At 41.4% G+C, this 23,719-nt stretch overlaps 1 protein-coding gene across 1 annotated transcript; it reads left to right on the top strand.

Annotated features, from left to right (window-relative positions):
* The first annotated feature begins 735 nt into the window (after positions 1-735).
* MMEL1 (membrane metalloendopeptidase like 1) lies at positions 736-22,838 on the top strand. Its single transcript, XM_010206883.2, has 23 exons — positions 736-824; positions 963-1,126; positions 7,434-7,493; positions 7,851-8,012; positions 8,424-8,504; positions 8,992-9,087; positions 9,661-9,779; positions 10,439-10,504; positions 11,995-12,129; positions 12,737-12,826; positions 13,091-13,227; positions 13,733-13,826; positions 14,002-14,130; positions 14,401-14,499; positions 15,063-15,146; positions 15,424-15,527; positions 16,729-16,787; positions 17,863-17,982; positions 18,539-18,672; positions 19,181-19,246; positions 21,206-21,301; positions 22,199-22,275; positions 22,650-22,838. The coding sequence occupies exons 1-23, from the start codon at positions 775-777 to the stop codon at positions 22,747-22,749; spliced, it is 2,322 nt and encodes a 773-aa protein (XP_010205185.2). The 5' UTR covers positions 736-774; the 3' UTR covers positions 22,750-22,838.
* The last annotated feature ends 881 nt before the right edge of the window (positions 22,839-23,719 follow it).

The following is a 23,719-nucleotide window of genomic DNA, read 5'->3' as shown; positions in this document are numbered from 1 at the left end:
AATCAGTGTGTTTACAAACAAGATGCTGTTCCCGTATATCACACCCAAAGGCTGCCAGCTCTCTCAGAGCCAAAGGGTTTCAATAGGTTTGCACTTCTCTGACTTCACACTCCTTCTGTGAGCCCAGCAGCCAAATAACCTGGTGGCAGATTTCAGAAAAGCCAGAGGAAACTTAGAAGCTGCAGCGGAGCACAGCTTGTGCTGCTCGCAGTGCCCAGCCCTGTCTGCTGCTGTGCTGCAACCCCTCCTCCCCGGCTGCTCAGGAGCATTTGCCTGGAGCTGGGAACTGCACCCGGCTGAGCTCAGGAGTTGGAGCATGGCTCTGAGAAGACAGAGAAGCTGGAGGTCACAGGCTCCTGCAGAGCTGGGAGCTGACACGTGTTCTAGGAGCCTTCTACTTTCCCAACCCTTCATCTGTACTAAGGACGGAGCAGACACAGCTCAAAGGCACTCGCACCTGGAAGGATCTCTTTTTGGATTGTGCTGCTGTTAAGGGAGCTCGACAGATCTCCTCGTACCCACAGAGGAAAAAGAGGAAGAATCTTAGAAACGGCAAGATACTTTTTGAAGTGCGAAGTGGAAGGAGGCAGTTTTTCCCCTCCTTCCCTGTGTGGGAGAAAGGAGTTGCCCAACCTGGTCATGAGACTTTTCCATACTTCCCAAAGCAGGCTGCTGAAGTTGTGACACTGCACCACTGAGAGCCTAGGGTAGTGTAGTCCAGAACAGCCCCCCAGCAGCACACCCTGAGTGCAGACGCTCGGGTAGGCACAGGAGATGGAGAATGAGGTTGGCAAATCTGTGGACAATCAAATGGACAAATACATGTAATAATTTGGAAGTTTTCTTTATCTGTCTTTGCCTTTATTCTGCTTCCTTTTTTCTCCCCGATTTGTGATGCATTTCTCCCTATATTGATTTAGCTGTGCTGTTAATTCTTTCTTACCCTCCCCTCCTCAATTTAGAGTTACAATAATGGGGAAATCAGAAAGTCAAATGGATATTGTGGAAAAATCAACAAAATCTGGGAAGAAATCCTGGAGCTTTGTGGCACTCGCTCTGGCTGTCTTGCTGCTCCTCATGACTTGTGCAGTGGTCGCCCTGGTGATCCTGTATGCCAGCACCAGAGGTAAGGAACCTGTGAATAATTCTCCTCTTTCCTCTGCAAGCAACATACAAGTCTTTTTGCAGAGCTAAATGAAAACAAAAATACAGTGAAACAGTGAGGTGACCTCTGTGAGGGACTTGGCTATCTCTGCCTTGTTCCAGGCTCATGCACAGAGAGGATTAAATTGGATTTGATGTCATTTTTACATTCTGTGGTGTAAGACTATGGTTAATTCATTCTCTGCATTTTATTGAATTCAGCACCGTTTTAGCAAAGGTAAAAAATGTTGCACTATTTCAGAGGGGGAAGGTGTGTGTGTGTGTAAGGCTTGCCATTTCCTTTTTTATAGAAGACCGAGTCGAGATTCGTTATTGCCAGGACTTACAAAGCAACAGCTGCTTGGCAGATCTGGGGAGGAGATTGCTTATTACAATGTGAAAGCTTTAAAAAAAAAAAGCCAGTGTGCTGCTGAGGAAGATTTTTTTATGTTCTATCAGGCAGTTTGATCTCTAAGGGATATTTGGTCCAGTGACTTCCATGCAATCATCATGCCAGAAGCCTGAGGATGAGGCAGATTACTGTGAGGTGCTTTGCCTAAATATAGGACCTGCAGATGTGCTTACTCTCAAAACTTAAGTTTTTCAACCAGCACACCAAATTAAAAGTCCTACTTAAAAATCCTGCAAAGCAGTTAATGTGAGTGGTAGCAGCACCTGCCTCAGGTTTGTCATTTCCATGAATGCCTCTTGGATTGAGAAGCTTTGCTAAAACATTAGATTCAAACTAAGAAGTATGAATAGCAAAACTGAAGCAAGGCATTGCTTTCTCCTGCCCTTATCCCTGCACTCAACTGCTTTCTTCAGCATTTCTAAGTAAAATGCTGCGCAATTCTGAGTAATAATTCATGAGAAGAGAAGCCTTTTTATTGTTAACTCCTTTTGCTAGCAGTGATTGAAAGTCACCAGCATTTCCTCCAGTAGTAGATGAAATCTCGTATTTCGTATTCATAATATCCATCAGAAAGTTGCTTCTGTTTATCTGTTAGCTCAGCTATGTCCTAGGGTAGGAGTTTCTCACAACATTGATCTCTGCAGAGTTCTGTGGCTTGCATGCAGAAAGGGTTTGAGAAATCTGCTCTACATATTGCTTCTTGGGTTCAGGCAAATCAGAATTCAGGTATTAATGATATTTGTCCAAATGTTGGTGTCATCCAAACCCCTGGGAAGAGCCTGTGTGTGTCACACAAGAGCTATCTGTGACATTTCTTTTACCAAAGACTTACCTGCGAGAAAGCAGATACAAAATCTAAATTCTCTGCAAGCTTGTATCAGCAATTAAACTTTCACTGGAGGTGTTTCCCAGATTTCAGACATCCCTGAGCACGCTGAGTGCAAGGCAATTGCAGAGCCACTGTGCTGCTCACCCTGTGCAACCTGCAGCTCCTTTTGGATGTTTTCTCCTGACTTATAAGAATGTTTTCAGCACTGATCTACAGTTAGTGTCTGCTGCTCTATTTACATTTGGTGTGTAGATTGTACTATTGCAACAGGAGACACCAAGATATCATTATACCTTAAAGTTTCCAGGAGCTTTAGATAATTCACAGGTAGGAATGGGGCAGTAGGAACTTTAGTCTATACCATCTTTTAGATGAGTGCCTGTGTGCACTATTTGCATCTAAAACTGAGAAAGAATGAGCTCTTCAGTGCAACCAGTGACTGTTCTTGCAGAAGAGGGACATCTTTTTTCCTGAAAAGTTTTGCCCACTCCACTAGGTTCTGTTCTGATGTTACATCTAGGCCTGTACCCAATGCTCAGTCAAAAGGCTGAAGTCTCTCAAGTCAGAAGTGCATTTTACTCAGAGCTAACAAATGTAAATTGCACACAGCAACAGGGAAAAAAATTCTGTAGCTGAGCACCATCCTTGTGATATAACCAACAATGTTATCTTTGGGATTCTTTTCTTTCTGATTTCACTCAAAGGTTAATTCTGAAATGTGTACAGGATGCTGGGTTGTTTAGCAAGCACAGATTCCAATTTGCCACTCCATCTTTCTATGGCATGTATCAGAATAACACTACCCAGACAGGCTTCCAAGAAATAATTCTGTTTAGCTAATGGTTCAGGGAGTATGCTTTTGTTGTGCTTGTGTATAGCTTGCAGAAGACCGTTGTGTTGCATGAAGCAGGCCTCTGGTTACAGCAGTAATGCTTGTGACACATATTAACACTGACTGTTGTTTTTATCTGTATACCCAGATAACAAAAATGCTGAAGCTCTCCTAGCAATGCAGTTTTATAGTTCTAGAAGGAGTTTAGGGATTTTTTGACATCCCAAGAAGTTTTTATATCCATAAAACCTCATCTAAATAAACTAAAAGAAAATGGAATGCACAGTAATATTTGGGTGATCACAGAAAGGGGAGCAGACAGAACTGAATTAATTCCATTTTGAATCTGAATACACCATGCTCTCAATCTTTCCATCACACCCACACATCCATCTTTGCAGCCCTTTCACAGCTCTCTCTCAGCTATGTTCTACAAATATTTACTAAACTCCAAATCTCATCACTCATGGGAAAGGTTACAGACTGAAGAACGTTTCAACACTTATTTTAGCTGACACATCAAGTCACAGCCAGTGACTTCTCCAGACAACTCAGTTACAACCAACTTCCATTCTCACCTAATTTCTGCTCCTTACTGCTTCAAAGGGATGTTATTAGTTTAACTGATTTTTTTTCACTTTCTTGCTTCCAAGTCTGAAGCAGTTCTCAGAAGTAAGACTTCCAGATTTGTGTGTGTGTTTGTCTGCATCCCCACATGTTGTGCTAACTCAGGTCTCCTAGATAGGCTCTTAGAAAGCCCAAGGACACGTCTCTGCATCCATGCTTTGTCCTGTTAGGCAGCCTGCAAACAAATAGACAAAGAGAAATGCAGCACTTGGACTAGGAAGCACCTTGTTCTGGGAGTGGATTTCAAGAAGGCATGTTATGGTCCTGCATTTCCTACGCTGTGAATGCAGTTAACAGGCACGAGAACAGCAGAACCTGCTGACTAGGGTCAATATCTCCACTGGTCACTGGCACATTAAGAAAAAGTTGTGGCTGAAATCTGGCTTGTCTCCTAGACTGATACTTAGTCATTTTTTTTAGTTCATTAATGATGCAGCTATTCAAAGGAGATGGAGAATTGAAAGAAGTGTCAGCAAACACAAAAGTCACGATGAAATGACATTTGAGTGGTAAAACTCTTCTCAGTTGTACTCAGATGCAGTTACATGAATGTAAATGTGGAGTGACAGGCCATACAGGACAGCAAAAGTGGGCAAACACTCAGAATTTCATGGGAGAATCAGTGAACTCTCAGCCATGCTTATAGATAGACTAGAGGTAAGAAATCATAAGAAAGGTGGAATAGAACCAAAAACTTGTTATGGAGTCCATTTGAGGACATTGATGGCTGGTATAGACAAACCTCTCAGAGGAAGAAATGCTAAATTTGGCAATTACATTATTGGTTGCAAACAATTCACCGTTATAATAGCAACAAAAGCAGTCGCAGTGCTGGCAGCACTTCTGCAGATGAGATCTGTGAGAAACAGATAAGGTGCTGAAAGGTAAAGGTCACACTTGACTGCCTGATGACAACTGTGGATCTAATTGTTTCAGTGTGTGCCATCCCCAGCCATCTGTGGTCCTCGAAATGCACAGTGGGAAAACACTAAGCACAAACTGTGCTTCAGAGGCTGTGCAGGATGCTTTGCTTCGCTTTTGTTGTTTAAAAAGGAACTTGAGTAACACAGCAAAAAACAACTTGTTTTTAGAGATTGTCATTCAAAAGATGATCTGAGGACTACAGTGCTCTGTAGATCTCAGAAGTTGTTCTTACATCCTGCTGCTGACCAGTAAATGTAACATTGTTCAGTGACTTCTTGTAACATCAAATTAAGACAAAAGAATTCTCTACAGTGAATCCAGCAGCAGGGTCTGAAGCATGCCTTAGCTCTGCCATTTTTCAGGTGAGCAGTTGACTCCAGAGGTAGTGTATGGATCAACTTCTTTTCCCTCATTTTCTTGTTTCTGGAGTAGTCCCACAGCTAAGGTAATTTTATTTAGCCCCATTAAAACCTTCCCTTATTAATTCTTGGGTGGTGCACTGTCAGACTGAAAGTGAGGAAAACCTTCAGTCTGCTGAGGCTCCAGTGTTTCTTTTCTGCTTAGAAGACTGTCAACAGAGTAAGAACATGACTTTAATGAAGTAAATGTAAGGGTACTCCTGCAGAGGCTCTGAATTTTGAGGGCCAAGAAAGAACTTCATAGCTGTCAGCATTATGTAACCAGAGATGAAAAATAAATGTCTAGAAAAATACTTACACTGCAACCTTGGGCAATTGTTTTAACAAAGTAGTTTGAGAAAGTGAAATGCACAGATTTGTCTAGCTGAGACTTTAAAAGGCCTGTTTTACATCCATTTCCAGCTATCTGAAGTTCAAGAGGTGCAGTAGACAGAGCCTCAGTCAAGTGAGCAAGACCCAACAAATACATTGTGAAGCAAAGCAGGGCAGTGTTGGTCATATCTCATACAGAGTCAGGTTGGCTTGGTTCTTTGTCAGGAATGGTACTGAGGCATAAAGAGATAATTGATAGAAAAACAAAGGAGACACTTTTAGAAGTAAGCTGAGAGCCCCTCACCAGCCTTTTCTAATTATCTGGTTTTATGGCAGCATTTCAGAGCCCTGAGTGTGCAACCAAGGTTTCAAAACAGATTTGGCTTCCCTGCTTATACAGCTCAATTACATTTTCACAATCACAAGGGCTGTTTGGATGTAAGGACTTAGAATCTTGTTGAAAGCAGTTGGGTTCCGGAAACTGAAGTCGGTCATTGTCAGGTTATATTAAAGAGAAGCTTTGGTAAGAAAACAGAAAAGAAAGGCTTCATTTGAGTCCTGGCTGATCCCTGAGGAGCAATGAGAGAAGTACAGCAGACATGGAGTACAGTTACCTTTCTCACCGTGCCTGCTGCTGTTTCTCCTTGATGGAAAGTTTCCACATGCTTTTGCACTACTGTTTCTTTGTCTTGAACATAGCCTGGGCTTTTGGGGTTATTGATTACAAAAATGAGAGAGCTTAAGAAACTCCACAAATTGGGCTTAGCTTCATCTAGTAGGGGAAAAAAAAAAGCTCAGCCCCACTATATGAAGCTTCAAGTTGTTACATGTATTTTGCTCATTGCATGAAGACAGTAAGCTATAACACATGCAGTTGTTCTAATGCAGATCTACTCCCACACAGCACGACAGTGCTCAGCTCAACCCTGAATGTTACATTCCCAGTCACAGTGGGGGCTTTTTATGTTGCTTCCACTGATGAACTTCAAAGCCCTCTTTTCTTCCCTACTGTTTTATTTCTATCTGAATTACTGTAATCTTGTTTGTTCTCATGTAAAACACTTATTTTCATTAGAAGAAATTTCTTTAGTAACTTCTCTGCAAACATCCTAGTGTAAGGATCAAAAAAAGCTTAAAACACATCTAAAGCCTGTTGGAAAGTATGGGTGTCAAGTTTTTGCTTTCCAGTGTGCAACCAAGTAGCTGTCTAATGTAAGCAGATACTAAGCTCAGTTCCACAAATATGAAGTTAAACCAGCAAAATTAATCTTCAGTGCCCAGGGCCAAGGCCACTCATGAGGCTGGGGGGCTTAGACACCCTCCATTCCAGTTCTGTAGTGAACAGCACACAAGAGAGTGACTTGACCAGCATCACAAATGTATTCACATTAATACTCAGCATAAAAAGTTCTCTGTTACCCTCTCACCCCTCCAACACACATAATTAGAGAAGTAAAAGTCACTTATTTTTCCAAATTTGATCTTTGACTCAAAACAGTGTGAAAGCAGTAATCCAGCTATAGGCTTTTTGTCCTCTGTTTACACCTCTCAGTCATGGTGACTTTGAAGGTCAGGAAAGGGCCCAGGTGCTCAAAGCATCGTAGTAGATTATCTAGAAAAAGGTCTCACACTTCCAGTACATGTCAAAGACTGTAGATGCAGTTAACAGGTAAAAAAACCTGTTGTCTTCTTCCAGGAGAGTTAAAACTCACTGTCAAGGCTGTTGTGATACTGCTTGCAATAAATGTTCCTTATAAATCTGTAGATAATGGATTTCTTCACAGTTGTCATTTGGTATCTTTTACTGGCACTAACATTCACTCAGTTGCTCTAAAACTAAACAGAGCTGTCACTGGGCTGCTGGTGAGTGACATTGGTAGCAGTTTCTTTCCAAAGCAACTAATTCTGTCTGCTTTCTTTTTCCTCTCCCTGCAGACACCCACTATGGCACCAATTCAGGCAACATATGTACAACACCTGGATGTGTTACAGCAGGTAATGATTGTTACTATGAATTATCCCAGGATGATGTTTTGCATGTTTTTAGTTCTACTGAACTTCAGTAAACAATAGTTAAGGGTTTAAAACTGAAGTTCTGCTGTGACAGAACAGTTCTGCCATTCAGAAGCTCCCTCTGTAAAGCAGTACAATTGCAGTGCAAGTATGTGCTGTCAGCTGCTTTCTTGCATTTTAAAGCAGAAAATAGGATCCTTTGAGTCACAACACACAAGAATGGGTCTTAGCCACTATAAGCAGCTTAAGCAAGTTGCCTTCTTGCCAAGCAGCTTCTTTGGTAGTACCAGAGGTTACTGGTTAGTCTATGGAATTCAACTCTCCAATTTTGATACCTAGCTGCTAGAATAATTCAGAATATGGACCCAACAGCTGACCCTTGCAAGGATTTCTACCAGTATGCCTGTGGGGGCTGGCTGAACAGACATGTCATCCCAGAAACTAGCTCCAGATACAGCATTTTTGACATCCTGAGAGACGAGCTGGAGATCATCCTAAAAGGTAGGAATGAGGCTACTCTGTCCTTGCTTGTGCACTTGTGTTTACTTGCAGATGTTATTTACTGGACATTGTACAGAGAAATAAACTTGAAGAGAAGCATTGATTGTGATTTTTTTCTCTCTAGCTCTTTAATCTCTGCATCTCTCCCTACACCCATTTGTGGGAACATTTCCCACTAAAAATTAGCCATAGGTGATGTGATGCTAACTTCAAAAGAAGCAGGACAAACCACATACATGTCCTTCTTCCTGACGCTTTTTTCATTAACAGTTTCTTTAAAGAGCACTCTAGTTTCACAGTAATTGAAGCCTACAACAAGTATTTATCATAACCCTGGTTTCTTAGTGATTTCTATGAAAAGATCAAAGCTCTCCAGGGCAAAAAATCTCACTGCAACGGTTCCTTCCCCAGGTGTGCTGGAGACTTCAGATGAAGGAGACAGAGAAGCATTTCAGAAGGCTAAAATACTTTACAAGTCATGCATGAATGAGAGTGAGTCTGCTCTTGTTCCATTGATTCACTTCTTCAATACCAAATATACCAAAGTACCAATGTACTTCTCAGCTAAAGTTCAGTCAACATCTATCTTATCTGCATGGCCTTGCCTGGAAGTCTACTCTTCAGATGAATGAAGATGCCTTGGTACATCATTGGGGCTTAATACAACCATTTGAGATGTAGAAGGGACAGATGTTGGTTGATACCACTGGTACCAATGCAGAGCTTTTCCTTGTGAATGCAGAAACATATCCCATTTCATCTTTTCCAAACTGATTAAGTCAAAGTCAGTCCTGGATGTAATAAAAGTATTTTCATTGCTTGTCTGAAGACTAATGTAGGAGACAGGTGATTTCATAGTGTCTCTTACTTTCTGCTATGACAAATTCAGTTTCAGATTTAAACTGCTAGGACTATTATCTAATTTTCTTCCTTTTTTTTCACTATGAAAATAATATAGCATCTGTTTTTCATCTCTCAGGTCTTATAGAGCAACGAGATTCATTGCCTCTGCTAGAGGCCTTAACAATGGTTGGAGATTGGCCAGTGGCTTCTGCAGACTGGAATAAGACCAAAGGTAATTCTGTGCCTGAAGAGTTCAGTAGTATTAAGTCAGATTTATTGCACCAAGGAGACTACTCTTATTGAGTTAGGTCCTCCAATTTAACTTTTTCTTCATAAAGAAAGTCAGTTTATTATACATATGCAGTGATCTGTATAAATAAGGGAGGGCAAATCTAATACCCATATCAAAACGTGCACTGTTCATTAATGAGAACTTACAAGACAGTTAGGAAGCCTAAAGACCCAACATAAATAATGAAAACAAAATCAATAACCCATATAGCTGTGTTCTAATGCATATTAGTTAGGGTTTGGAGCATAACCACCTAACTAGGGAAGGTCATAGTGATTTATACTGTGCATAGGCAATTGCTTATTACTGATTACTTTCTATCACTGAGACAGATAAGGCCAATAAGAATGATATAGCAGTTTCTGGCTCTTATAGCAATGTCCTGTACAAATATTCTCACATCATGTCCAGTCTGGTTCAGAACAACTTCAGCAGTAAGGTTGAAAGCTGTGTAACTTAATCAGTCCTGATACATACTGATAAATGATGTATATTTTCCCTTTTATCTCCCAGAGCCAAACTGGAGCATGGAAGAGAAGCTCTCCGTAATGAACTCCAGATTTAACAAACGTGTCCTCATTGACATGTTTGTGTGGAATGATGACAGGGATTCCAGCAGACACATCATTTATGTAAGAAAAAAGTGTTGCAGGAAGCTACTTTTATGTCAGAATTGTACTGGTTAGTTATTTACACTGCACATAGATACTTTCCATAAGTCAGTGGGTATGCAGAGTGCTGACAAAATAGATGAAACAATTCTGTACCCAGAGATCTCTTTCAAAGTCACATTGTGAGACATTTTATAGTAGCAGTTAAAGAAACAAAAGTCAGTGGACCTTTGCTGATTTAAGAGATGTAAATTCTTGTGACTTGCAAAATGTTGAGGCTTAATGTACAGCAGGGAGCTGTGTTTGTAAAACATGTAAGTACTGTTTCAGAGTTTGTTCCTGGATGCTTGTGCATGGTGTAGCCCTCAAGTCAAGCAACTTGAAGAGAAGTTTTCTTAAGTTTACTTCTAGATGTCAATGGTTACTGAAAGATTTTACTTAACAACCCAGACTAAGTATCCATCCTGTCATCATGTAGAAACCCAGAGACAAAAGTCATACCTTCCCTCTCACTCCAGTTCCTAGAAAGCTAAAGTTTCCCGATTCTTTGGTAAGAGTGTAGTGTTGTCATTCCAACACAAAGAATGGCACATAACAGCATTTCATGTTGCTTTTAAAGGATGCCTTTGGACATTAGTTCCTGTTCATCACTAACTAAAGAAATGTATCATTCCCTTCAGATTGACCAGCCAAGTTTAGGAATGCCATCCAGGGATTACTACTTTAATGGGGGCAACTACCAAAGAGTAAGCATTCCTTGTAATTTATTTACTATATGTTGCTAAAACAATCTTACTACTTATCCCTGTGTTTTGAGAGACTGAAATATATGAATCTTGATGTTATGTGATAATCAGCACTGGACTGACATTTACTGCTACATTTTTTTCTTAATTATACCAAAATTCTGTAAAGTTTACAAAAGGCCTGAACAACTGTGTAAATATGAAGCCTCCTCAGAGCTGGCCAGTTCATACAGATGAGAAGGTTATGGGAAAATAAAAATCACGTTTAAACTGCCAATTTCTGTTAATCTGTCTTATGATACAAAGCAGTGTCCATGTAGTTGTGTTGGGAACTGCAGACAGCTGCTGGAACTGGATTCTGTTCTGCATGTTTCACCTATATAATGGCAGTTATAGTAGAAAAGAGGGATATTTATGCATCATTGTGTGAAAGACAGACTTAGAGTGACTTGTTGAAGGTAGAAAATCTGGTACAGCACATAGACAATCCTAAATTAGCAAAAGAAAACCAGTACAGCTTAATACAGTTTTAATTTGAAGCCATAAAGAAGAAGGACTAAGGCTGTGTTTTTAATCTCGATGATTAAGGAGGAGACACAACCCCTTTTTGTTTGCTATTTAACAGCTCACTTCCCACAGACAATGAAGCAAACTCTGATGACCCAAACTCCCCCTGTGCTCAGTCCAGCATCTTTTGGCAAAACTCCTACTGAGGCTTGTGGGAGTCTGGCCTGATTAAGGCCCCAGCATTGAACCTAAAAACCACAAATCATCACCATGTAAATGCTCAGACTCAATTTCACAACAGTTACTGTATTTATCTGGTTTCCAGCATCCACAGAGGAAGAGGAGCACGCAACAAGAATAGGTAGTAGTAAGATTTCCTGTGTCAGAGATAAATACTCCCTCAACAGCCAAATATCTTTCCCAGGTCCATTCTGAGGCATAAATCACAGCCATACCCTCCTGTTAGAAATAAAGGTATCACTGGGAAATATCTAAGACAGAGCTTTTCTCTCAGACAGTAAAAACAGAGTTTAAAAGATTTATGGTATTATTTTCAGAGAACTTAAACCTTGCATGTTTATCCTGGTGTTTTGGCTGTAGAGATCCCTGTTCCCACAGTGTAACTCAAAGCAGAGAGCCTTCTCTTTGCTTAAGTAATAGTTCTAACTCAGAGTGCCAGAGACCTGGATTGCACAGGGAAGCAGAAATTGTTGCTTTCACTCTGCATTTTGACTCCAACTGCACTGTAAGGCATCCCAGGATGAACTGGGGTCCTGGGTATTGCAGGAAAAAGTCAAAAAACAAAACACTGCAGAAAATGGAGTAGGGAGGATTGCATTGGAGACAAGGCTGTGACCCTGGGCCCAACTTACAGCACTCTGTAAAGCTAAAACAGTACAAAGGATGCATTGATGAATGAGGAACAATGGAGAGCAAGCCTCTTGTTCCCAATGCTACACACATGTTCTGTTTCTCACGTGCAGGTGAGAGAAGCTTACCTGCAGTTCATGATCACCATTGCCAAAATGATCCGGGAAGACAAGAATATGTCTAAAGACGATTCCTTTGTCCAAGAGGAAATGACAAAGGTTATGGAGCTTGAAACAGAGATTGCAAATGTGAGTACAGAAATCCAGAACCTGTCAGGATGTTGGGGGTAAGCAGTGAGGGGCAGAATCTCTTGCTGTTTCATGCAGCAGGTTTCAACACACCAGAAAACCCATGGCCTAGAAGAAAGCAGCAGGAAAACTTGTTCTGCCATCAGCAGCCCATAAGTCTGAGCCTGTGTGTGCAGTTATGTGTGTTGTATACACTGCTACTGTGCCTGCTCTAGTCCCAGCCACATTTATTTTTGGGAGTCTCCTAAAGCAGGATAATCCATCTTCTGCTAAACATACACTATTATGAGTGCTGTCTCCCTTGCATTCTTCGAGGTCCCTAAAAACCACCCTACAGCACCTTAAAAACCTTCAGGAGCTTAGTCTTCCATTCTAAAGAGAATAGAGAAACATATAACTGAAACATTATTGATAGGGGAGACCCAAGTTTCTGTACTGAAATTTAGAAAGCAGCACAGACACTATCAAAGGAGCTTTCTTTTCCAAGATACACTGGGTTATTCTTTGAATAGATTTGAATATTCATATATTATTTGAGTGTGTATATGTGCACATGCATGTTTGCAGTGTCAGCTGATTCCAGTAGTAACTTTGTGACTGTCTTCAGGCCACTACCCCAGCAGAAGAAAGGCACGATGTAACCTTGTTGTACAACAAAATGACCTTAAAGGAGCTACAGGAAAAGTTTGCATTGAATGTAAGTGTTTAATGAGCAGTCTCATACATTCAGACTCCTCTTATTACCATGCCAATTGGAAGTGGCTTTGTGAATTTATCAGTGATACAACAAAGACAGGTAGAAAAGCATTCTCATTCTTAATGTGGCCTTCAGAGTCTCTTGCAAGGCATTTTTCTACTGAACTCTAGCAACTGCATTCAATCCCGTAGACTGTAGAAAGTCCAGACAGTTACTAAAGTACTTAAACACCTGGCACTGGTATATGTCTGTCTTCCTGCCTAGGAATTTAACTGGACCTTCTTCATCCAAGGTGTCATGTCTTCAGTAAGTGTTCAGGTTGACCCAGAAGAAGAGGTGGTTGTATACGGCATGCCCTATCTGCAAGAGCTGAAAGCTATCATCTCAAAGTACTCAGCAAGGTAAAGAAACTGGAGAATATCCAAGTCAAAAAATCACTAGAAGTTTTACAGGAGTGTAAACTATTGGGCCCACTTGCTAGTTCTGCCAGAGCTTCTCCAAGAAAAGCAACACCCCTTCACTGTAAGAGATGGATAATGGCATCTCAGGCCCTAAGATCCTCAGGTACTATGGTACTAGTGTCTTGCCTGCTTACATGCTTAGAAAAGGTTAAATGGGAAGGAAAAAAAAAAAAAATGCACCACAGGCTTAGTTCTTGCTACATTCCAAAAGGGAAAACAAAAAACCCCATACAATCTCTCAGCAGACATGGTAGTACAGTCCTCAGTCTGGAGGCCTCTACACTTAACCAGCCTAATAAACGAGGTCACCCAGAGATGCTGTGAAACTAATAACTGGCAGCAATCACTTGCTTTCTTATCTCCATTCAAAACTTAAGATCCCCCTCTGACTGCCCTAGTGTTGCTTTTTACAGAGGATTAAACCCAGCTTTGTTTCCTCACACAGCACCATCCAGAACTACCTCATTTGGCGGCTGGTGATTGATCGGGTCAGCAGCTTGAGTCAGCGTTTCAAGGATGCTCGGGCCAGCTACAGGAAGGTATTCCCTCTCTCCCAAACATAGCCACAAAGCACTGTACTTATTATGTCATATAATTCCCAAACAAGTCTAAGAATAGCAATCACAACTATGGAAACCTTGGTCTTGCCTTTAGGCAGGGATTTAGAAGAGAGCTGCGTAGGCAGAATTAATCCCGTGGGGTTTTGTGTTGCAGGCACTTTATGGGACAACCCTGGAAGAAGCCCGCTGGAGGGAGTGTGTGAGTTATGTCAACAACAACATGGAGAATGCAGTGGGAGCAATGTATGTCAGGGAGACATTTGCTGGTGAGAGCAAGAGGATGGTATGTAGTTTGCCCTTCATACTATTGTACATCCAGTGTCTACAGTGCCCGTGTCCCTTCATCTTCAACCTCTTTTGCCTGTGAAGGATAGCAATCAGTCAAGAGTCAGAAGGCATAAGAACTCATTTATTGTGCTCTTTTAAATGCAGAGTACCATGTTTTACTTGTACCATGGGGAGTCATCTTTCAGTAGGAAGCTTTTCACCCCTCTTTAGCTGTGCCTGGGGAAAGCAGCATGTAAATGATTATTTCTTACTGCCTCTCTTTTAGGTCCGAGACCTAATAGATAACATTCGTGAAGTGTTCATCGAGACTTTAGATGAGTTACAGTGGATGGATGAGGCATCTAAAGAGAAAGCCCGTGAGAAGGTCAGAGATAACAAGGAACCTCAGTGTTCCATCATGAACTCTCTGGAATTTTGTAGCGTCACTATTCCCAGTTCCTCTACAAATGAGAGGAAAACAAACCTTTCACATTCCCTGTCCTGTTATTCATTATCCTGTTACATTGTTCTTTTTCATCCTTTGTTAGCTCACATATTTGTTTCCTTTAATGACTCTTGTGAACCATGATATAAATGAGAAGAGGGCACCAAAGGCATCAACTGGAATGACCACATGATATAAAGCAATCCTCCAAAGAAAACTCTCCAAACTTCTCCTTGACTCAGTCCCTGTCAGACGGTGCAAGTTCCATAGTGGCTGGGCACCAGGAGATGAGAGGAAAACTGTGTGTTCCACACTTTAAAAAGTCCTCCTAAGCAGTAGGGTTCACTTCAACAAGGTCTTGAAATATTTGCATCTAGTATCTCACGAACAGGTGGACAGTAGCAATGAAGAATCTGAACTATTAGATGTATTGAAACTCTTAACAAAACCTCACACCAACAAAAAACACAATTAAGAGGAAACATTGAACTCTTTTCTTCTAGGCAGCAGCAATTAAAGAACAAATTGGCTATCCAGATTATATTTTGGAAGATCAGAATGAAAAACTAGATCAGGAATATGCCAATGTAAGTATGCTGTGCATGCCTCCATAAGTACCACAATGTAAAGCCTACACTTGTTTTCTTGGCACTTGGTGTACTTATACCCGAGCAACTGCCACTTCCAAGTGAGTGGACAGCATGCAAAACTGTTTGTGTTGAACATTTTAATAAATGCATGCAAAGAGCTAAGTAGGAAGTTATACCTTTCAATCAAAACACTTTTTAGAAGATACATTTAGTGGTATGGGGAATTGCTCTCTCTGCACAGGTTACTGATATACTTGGATATCTGTTTCTTTAGTTAAACTTCAGTGAGCACAATTACTTTGAAAACATTCTGGAAAACCTGAGAGCTGGAGCTCAAAAGAGCTTGAAAAAACTTCGAGAGAGAGTTGACCAAGACATGTAAGTTTCCAGACTGCATGCTCCAGGCAATCTAAACTCTGAAATAATGGTCCTCCTGTTGAAGTCCTGTGCTGGGGATAGCCAAGAGTACTTATGTCTGAGGTCTTTTACATTAGTTCCTGGAATTACACAAGTAGAGTTTGTTGCCTCTTGGGGTAGGAATTCATCCAGTTTTCATGGAATCTAAACCTTCATCAAGCTGCTACATATTCCAGTATTACACTGAAACTACTTAACACAAAAGCTGTGACAGCTCAGCGAGGAGGGGATGAGATCAATAGTGTCATAGAACTTCTAAAAGTTTACATCCAGAGGGAAAACACATGTAAAATATTTTCACCAGCATTCTGTGAGAAATACACCTCCCTATGAGCTAGCCAGACACCTGAGCCAGGCACCTCCAGCACAGCTATCTGGCAAAGCTACTGCTGAATACATTAGTGCTAGATCCACTATAATGGAAGGCACAAGTAAGGAAGCACTTGGTGTGTTGTTCACTAATAGGCCTCCAGCCTCTGTGATGCTGGAAGAGAATGTCTTGAGACAAAGGAAAGTAGAATCCAGTCAGAAATTCAAACACCTCTTCACAAAGTGTAAAATAACAGAGTTATTATCAAGCAACCAAACAAAAATAGTCCAAAGGGAAACATCAGTCAAGTTAATTGTTGCAAAGCCTATTCATTTTTCCTATCCCTCTTGTGAGGCTTTAACTCAAAACATGGGCACACACTGCAGACAATTAGAAGCCTCCAATGAATTACTGATGAATAATTCACCAAGAGAGTTTTGTGATCAATCAGCTAAATAACACCATTTTTTTCTGCTTCCTCATTTATGTTTTTTTTCAATAGACAAGTTTGGTCTTAACATCCAAACTGAGTAACTGCCTTCTGCTGCTCAGAGTGTCCTCACAGGCTAATTTTCGTTTCAATGTAAATGACTAGTTTAATCTCAAGCTCAGATACTCCTAAGATGAGCTGGTAAACCACATCCTATCCCAATGTGGCTGTTAAACATTCAAGAGCAAAAGCATTTCTTGCTTTAACCTGGCAATGTTTTGGATGAAAGGTGCCCACAGACGAGACACTAGTTATTTCCCTGCATGCAGCCTGCATTTTTTTAAACAACAGTCCTTCAAAAGGAGAATGTCTGAAAAAAGAGGAAAAGCCTGACTAAGCTGGTGTGCAATGGTTCTTTTCAGATGGATAATTGGAGCTGCAGTGGTCAATGCCTTCTATTCCCCCAATCGGAACCAGATAGGTAGGTTACAACAGTTTTATACAGCTGCATGGAACTAAGTCCTTACTTTTTGCACCACAAACATGCAAGACCCCTGTACAGAGGCAAAGCTGTCTGTGGCCTTATAGAAAACCTGTGCAACTTAGGCAAGCTATTCTTTTCAAGCAGTTGCTTTGGTGATGAATATTCAGCTGTCCCCCCAACCACCCCCCCCTTGGCAGGCACAGTTTATATACTGTAATTGAAACAGCCTTATGTTTGAAAGCCTGAGACAGTAACTGCTACTATACAAGTGCCAGCTTCACAGACCAGAGAATGCTCACAGGATATTCTGGGCTGTTTGTACTCAAGTTTCCACATTCCTGGTAAACACATGGGCAACTCTCCAGTTTTCTATCTGTACAGATGGTACTGAAACTATATTGATAAGAGACATACCAGACTAGAGAACCCTGCCTCTGCTTACAGAATGTCAGATTTAGAGTTGCTAGACTGACCTTGCTTGTTCTTAGCAGAAAAGGTCTTCAGACATAGTGAACTTGTCTAGTTCCCCATGCTCTTGGAGCCAGTGCAGGCAGCCAGTTCAGGTTGAGCCTGCAGATGCCATAGAGTCTTTGCTGAATTCTGAGCACCAAGGAGAGGAGAGCAGAGGCCAAATCCTTCAGATGCAGCAGGGACCTGCTATTAGAGTGAGGCAACCTCAGGCTTCTTATTTATCCACAGTGGGTTTATGCTGATCATCATCAGCTGTGAGACAGCTTTCTGGGCAGGTAACTGGGGTCTTAAAGAAGCCTGGTTCTTCCACAGCTTTGCACTTATAAGTAATATAAAAGTATCTGGCTTAAGTAACTTGCTTGGTTCTCAAATAAGGAGATACTGTAGTTGCAGATGTGCTAAATTAACCCTTTAGTAACTTGTCATTTGCCATTTATTTCTCAAGAGAGAAACAATTTCACATGAGGAGGCATGGTGTTGTTTCTAATCAATTTATATGTTATGTTCCTTCTTCATGCTTAAACTCAGCAAACAATCTGTCTGCAAAGTATGCAAAAACAAAGCTACCTTACAGTATCTCTCTCTCTTCCCCTCCTTGCAGTTTTTCCTGCTGGGATTCTACAGCCCCCCTTCTTCAGCAAACACCAACCACAGGCCCTGAACTTTGGAGGGATTGGGATGGTTATTGGGCATGAAATTACTCATGGGTTTGATGACAATGGTGAGAAGATAAGTGACGAAATGTTGTTCTTTCAGTTGCACTCATTACACTGTAAGAAATGAAAGTTACACACTGCTGTTGACTGAAGTATCCACACACACAGTCACACACCCACAAAGTCACTGTCTGGGAGTGATACAAGCACAGCAAAGTAATATAATTCTCCATGAGCCTCAGCTCTGTCACGTGGAGATGCAGAATAAGCACCTTAGACACCTCAGAGGTGATGGAAGGTTTTGTCAAATTCTGTCTGCATAGTCCAATTTGAAATAAATCTAGGGCTCAGTGTAATAACTGAGGTCAGGGCTGCTGGCTGAACAGGAAACCATGGAATAAGAGAGAAGCAGGATGAGGAGAACCCAAGTGATCTTGTCCATTCCTTTGTGCCAAAGCAGGATCAATTGCCAGAAACAGTTCTGGTAAATCTCTGTAGCACAGACATCTAAATCAAAGGAGGAAAGAGGGAAGGAAGTGCAGCTCTAACATGACAGAGAAGAACAGTTGCTCTCACATACTGTCACTCAAAACGTTCCTTTTTTGTTGGATTTTCACACAGGTAGGAATTTTGATAAAGATGGGAACATGTTTGACTGGTGGAGCAATTTCTCAGCGATGCATTTCAAGGAGCAGTCTCTCTGCATGGTGTATCAGTACGGGAACTACACATGGGAGCTCGCGGGAGGACAAAACGTGAGTCAAACCCACCAGGGCCACACTGCACTTTATACAGAAAAATAACCAGTGTAAATGGAGGGTCTCTACAGAGAATAAGGATAAAACCCCACCCACTACAGGCTCATTGTTCTGGAAATAAGAAACAAGGCTTGTTTCTTGTCAATTGGGAATAGTAGTGTAGCCTAGAAAACCAGCAATATCTGTGTGGGGTTGGGTGAACTGGGCCCATGTGGGCTTTTGCTGACAGACCCCGTGAGGTGGTTTTTCACAAGGCAAGGGGGAGAAATCTGGTGTTTGCTACTGTATTTTGCCACATTCTGTTCATGTGATAGTCATGTATGTTCTCTGTGTTCTAATCTCCAGCTTTTACCCTATGAGTTTTATATTTTCGTTCTCTCTTTGCCCTAGCCCAAAGTCACAGTTCCCTTCTGTTCCAGACAGGGCTCTCTGTCTGTGATGTGTGACTGTGGCCCAGCTTGTGGTTCTTAGGATTGCTAGTGTTTGAATGATTGTTCTTTTACAGGTCAGTGGAGTAAGCACATTAGGAGAAAACATTGCAGACAATGGAGGAGTCCGACAGGCTTACAAGGTAACTTTCAAATATCCTGTGAGTTAACTTTACCAGTGGGATTCAGCAATGGGGTTACTTCTTCTGCCCTAAATAAAAATGTCAGCTAACATGTTATTACCATATTCAAAAGCTTAAATCCTCACTTATACATCTAGAAGCTTATGTCCCAGCAGATCCAATCACAGTGTGGAACTGCTGGCATTCTTGCACGCAGGACACCACCTAATTCTTCCAGCTATTGATGTTCTACAATGCTTGATGCTGTTTACTTCTGTCTCCAGTAAACAAGGACAACAATCATAAATAGGCACAGGAAAAAGGTAAAACACCATTTTCCAAAGCCCTTAATTCTGGAAATGGCAGCACGACTTCAAACAGCTTTTCACATGGCAACAGAGCACTAATTTCTTGGCAACACTGTCTGGAGATATTATGAAGCAGAACAACTGTTCTTTCCAAGTTTATTTCTCTCGTGCTTTTCATCTTTGATCTTGGAAGTCACACGTCAAGTAGGACATTAAAAGAATAGATGGAAATACCATCTCTTTCCCAAGAGGGATCGTATCTACCAAAATGCCTGTCTCTCAAAGCCTACCTCCTTTTGTTGCTTTATAAGCTTTAGGAAAATAGCACAAAGAAGTTGCTTCTAGCTTGATGTTTTTTATTTTCCTTGGAGCAAGAAAGCAGGCTGCAGGGATTGATAATCTCAGAACTGCCTGCCTCTCTCCAAGGTAAACTGTTGCTTCGGCCAGTCAGTTATTTTCAAAACAAGAGAACTGCACCTGGTATTTCAGAGCACCACCTACACGCTGTGGCTGAAAAACTCTTCATTCAGCATGGTTTTATCTGTTACAAACATTACAAACATTCTGCATATCACCATATTTCCCCTGCTCTACCAGAGGAAGTCAGCATCCAGACTCAAGGGACGTCCAGTATCTTTAATCCATCCTTATGAACAGGAACAGTCATTATCAGCACAAAGGCTCTTTCCACCTGGAGCTCAGGTGTGAGCTGGAATCCTAACAGATGTCATGGCAACACTAAAAGGGTGTTTGTAGAACATCCTGAATTTTCATAAATCTAAAGTGATGACTCTGACTCTCAGGGATACCATTAGAATTGTTTACTTTGTTGAAGTGAGTATGTACTTGGTTCTAAAAGCTATTCCAATGTGGAAGCATAGTGTGGCATGGCAGAAGCTGCCTGCATACAGATTCTTCTGATCTTCTGTGGTTCTGGATGTATTTTTACCCTCAGCTCAGCCTTTTCTGTTTTGTGTGCTTTGGGACTACCTCAGCAGCTAAGAAGAGAAGGTAACAGAACATTTGAAATTAAGCAGCACGAGGACACATTAACTTGTCTGATTATGTCAATATACCTAAAAAAAGAAAATTGGCCAATTAATGTGTAACAATAACAGGTAATGGATTTAACACTGAGCAAGGTTATTACCTCCTATTTTATCAGCAGTTACCTGAAGAGATAAAAATGATCATCACAGAACTGTGGAGAAGACTTAACACTTTAATTCCTGTAGAAAAAGTGGGTGAAAGCTGATGCTTTTACTTCATGGGCATCCAGTCTCCATAGCATCACTGATTTAATACATATCACCAGCTCTACTTAAACATGGCATTAGCAGTTACACTTTGTCATGCTTGCTTGCTGAGACACAGTACAATCTGATGGTCCATAAGGGCCAGAGCAGTTTTCATTTCAGAGGTGACTGCACTGTACTTAAAAGGCTAAATGCAAATTGTGGGTTCAGGGTTTTTTGCTAGAAAATCCAACAGAGTAGCTGTGATGACATCCTTGTCATGAAATCAGCTGTACTGTTTGTATGAGAAAGATAAAAACTACAAAAGTACAGGAAGGAAGACATGTTGACTTCATTAGTTACAGTTCAAAGTACCCATCCTGCCTGAACAGGCCATTCTGCTGCCTTCCTTGAGTTGAATCCATGGTCATTTCTAGGCCTACCTAAAGTGGCTGGAACGGGAAGGGAAGGAGCCAAAGTTGCCTGGACTGAATCTGTCTCACAACCAGCTTTTCTTCCTCAACTTTGCCCAGGTGAGAACACTTGGATGCAGCCACTGTATGTTGCATGAAAAATGTCCATTAAATTGTCTTAAAGATTAGAGATCAATCCCGAGCTCCACTTGGACAGTGATTCACCACTGATCCTCAAGACAGATGTGAAAAACATGATGTAATGATTAGAGGAAAGAGTTTTCAGTAAGTTTTCTTAAGGGATTACTGAAACCTGCTGCAGTGAGGATAGAGAGAAACAGGGCACCTACCAACAAGCAGGCATGTCAGACAACAGCTCCCAGGGGCAAACAACTCACACCAGAAATACTGACTCCACTAACATTTATGAGAAACTCTTTTGCTTTCGATACAGACAGGGTTTCATCCATTTTTTAACAAGTGCTGGAGAAATCTGAATGCCTGAGCCAGCAGCTTTGAAATAGGAATGCATGTTCAGATCCCAGATGTTGCTACAGATTCCACTTACTTTCCTCTATACCAATTTATTACCTTGCAGAAACAGTAAGTCTGCTGAGTTGAATTTCACCCTTCAGCCTGGATGAGAAGCTCCCATATTTTTACACTCTTAGAGTAACAGATATTGAACAGTAGGTCAAATATTTGACAGTAGGCCAACACACTAAGTGTTGTGCTTCAGACTCTTGGACTTCAGCTCATCTGTTTGAGGAAACACAGGGGTGAAATCAAGAGCTAATATATCGATCCCAAAGCATCAGATCTTGATCTAAGAACTTGATAAAACAAAAAACTAATTAGTCAATATTTGTATCTATTCTGCCTCCTCTCTAAACCATACCCCAACTATGTTGTAACAGAGAGGGAGGGCTCTTAGGGAAAACTGAAAAGCACTGAGCAAGTCCCCAAACTGAACTCCCTTTAATACTGATCTGCTAATTATTACTCCTTTTCCTCTAGGCTTGGTGTGGTTCCTACAGACCAGAATATGCCAGCCAGTCAATCAAGACAGATGTTCACAGCCCTCTGAAATACAGGTGGGTTTCACTACCTGCTAACTTGGTTCCACCCATTGCACAGCACAGGAGGGTGGCTTCTCACTTGCAGCTCTGTGCTGGCAGACAGATAATTCTAGACTAACACTCAGAATTTCTCTATAGCCTGTAGGCCACTGCTGAGGAGTACATTGCTTTACTCAGCCAGGTGAATTTGCCAATACACAACCCAGACTCACTCTCTGTTCTAGCCTTTCATTAGTCACATTAATTGCATTCCCCTTGTGTAAAGTATCCCATTTTCTGTAATTGAGTGATAAGACTCTGAATCACTTTATGGACACAGCTTTCTGTTTTTCAGAGCAACAATCTCCATGCACTGTATCCATATACATAAGTTCCTTCTCTTTGTTTAGGGTGATGGGATCTTTGCAGAACTTTCAAGCATTCTCAGAGGTGTTCCACTGTAAAAAAGGCACAGCCATGCATCCTGCAGAGAAATGCAGAGTGTGGTAACCAAAAAGAGCACTGTCGAGAATGGCACAGCAAAGGGTTCCTGCCAACGATGTGCCTGGTGTTCTCCCATTCAGTCACAGCCAAGGCCGGTGGTGCAGCTACTGTGGTGGTGAGAATGAAGGCAACTGCAGCAGTGGAGCTCTCTGGGTTCCCCTGGGGAGCACACAGGCCTCAGCAACTGCTGGGCTGTGCCAAGAGGGACTGTTTCAAATGACATCCTGACTGTTATTAAGATACTGCATCAGGGTTACAAAGACTAATTCTTCAATAAAACACAAACCCAACAAACAACTACATATCTATTTTTCAGAAAGGAACAATAAGTTTCGTATGTCTTGCAGCTGCACCTGCTGAGACCCTTAGACCCGTGTGAGGTGTGTCACTGGACTCTTGCCCTGCATTCTGGTTCAGATTCTGGTGCGTTCTTCCCAGATTCAGGTTAGAGCTAGTTTAAACTCTCGTGCTGTTTGTATTCCTGCACTTTGATTCCTGCTTTGTTGTAAGAGATGGCTGTTTGTCTTGATATGTTTCAAAGTGAGCTGTATATTGATGCCTATCGGCTGCTAACAGTGCAAAGCTGCACTCCCCTGCTGCACTTGAGTTCCTCTGCTCCAAAGAACAACGGTAACGTGCCCTTGAAGTGAGGTATCACCAGACAGACCACGATTTTAGCACAAATTCTGTGCTATGGTTGAAGTTACAGGGTCCCTCCCTTCAGAGAGATATTTAAAATGATGCTTATTCTTGTAGGAAGTGTATAAAATACTTTTTTGCCAAATAGCAAACGTGTATCCATGGAAACAATTAAGCTGGTTTTACTCCTGTGCCTTTTCATTTTGCCATAGGCTATTTTTCAGTATTTACACTTGAAAATGTAACAAGTATTAATTTTTAATAAAACAGATAAATACATCACAGCAGCCAGTTCAGGAAGCATTTTACTGTAGTGAGTTTTGGGTGGCTGTCCTCA

Source organism: Colius striatus, chromosome 21 (assembly GCF_028858725.1).
Source record: "Colius striatus isolate bColStr4 chromosome 21, bColStr4.1.hap1, whole genome shotgun sequence".
Taxonomy (NCBI): Eukaryota; Metazoa; Chordata; class Aves; order Coliiformes; family Coliidae; genus Colius; species Colius striatus.
This window is presented reverse-complemented; position numbering and strand designations above follow the sequence as displayed.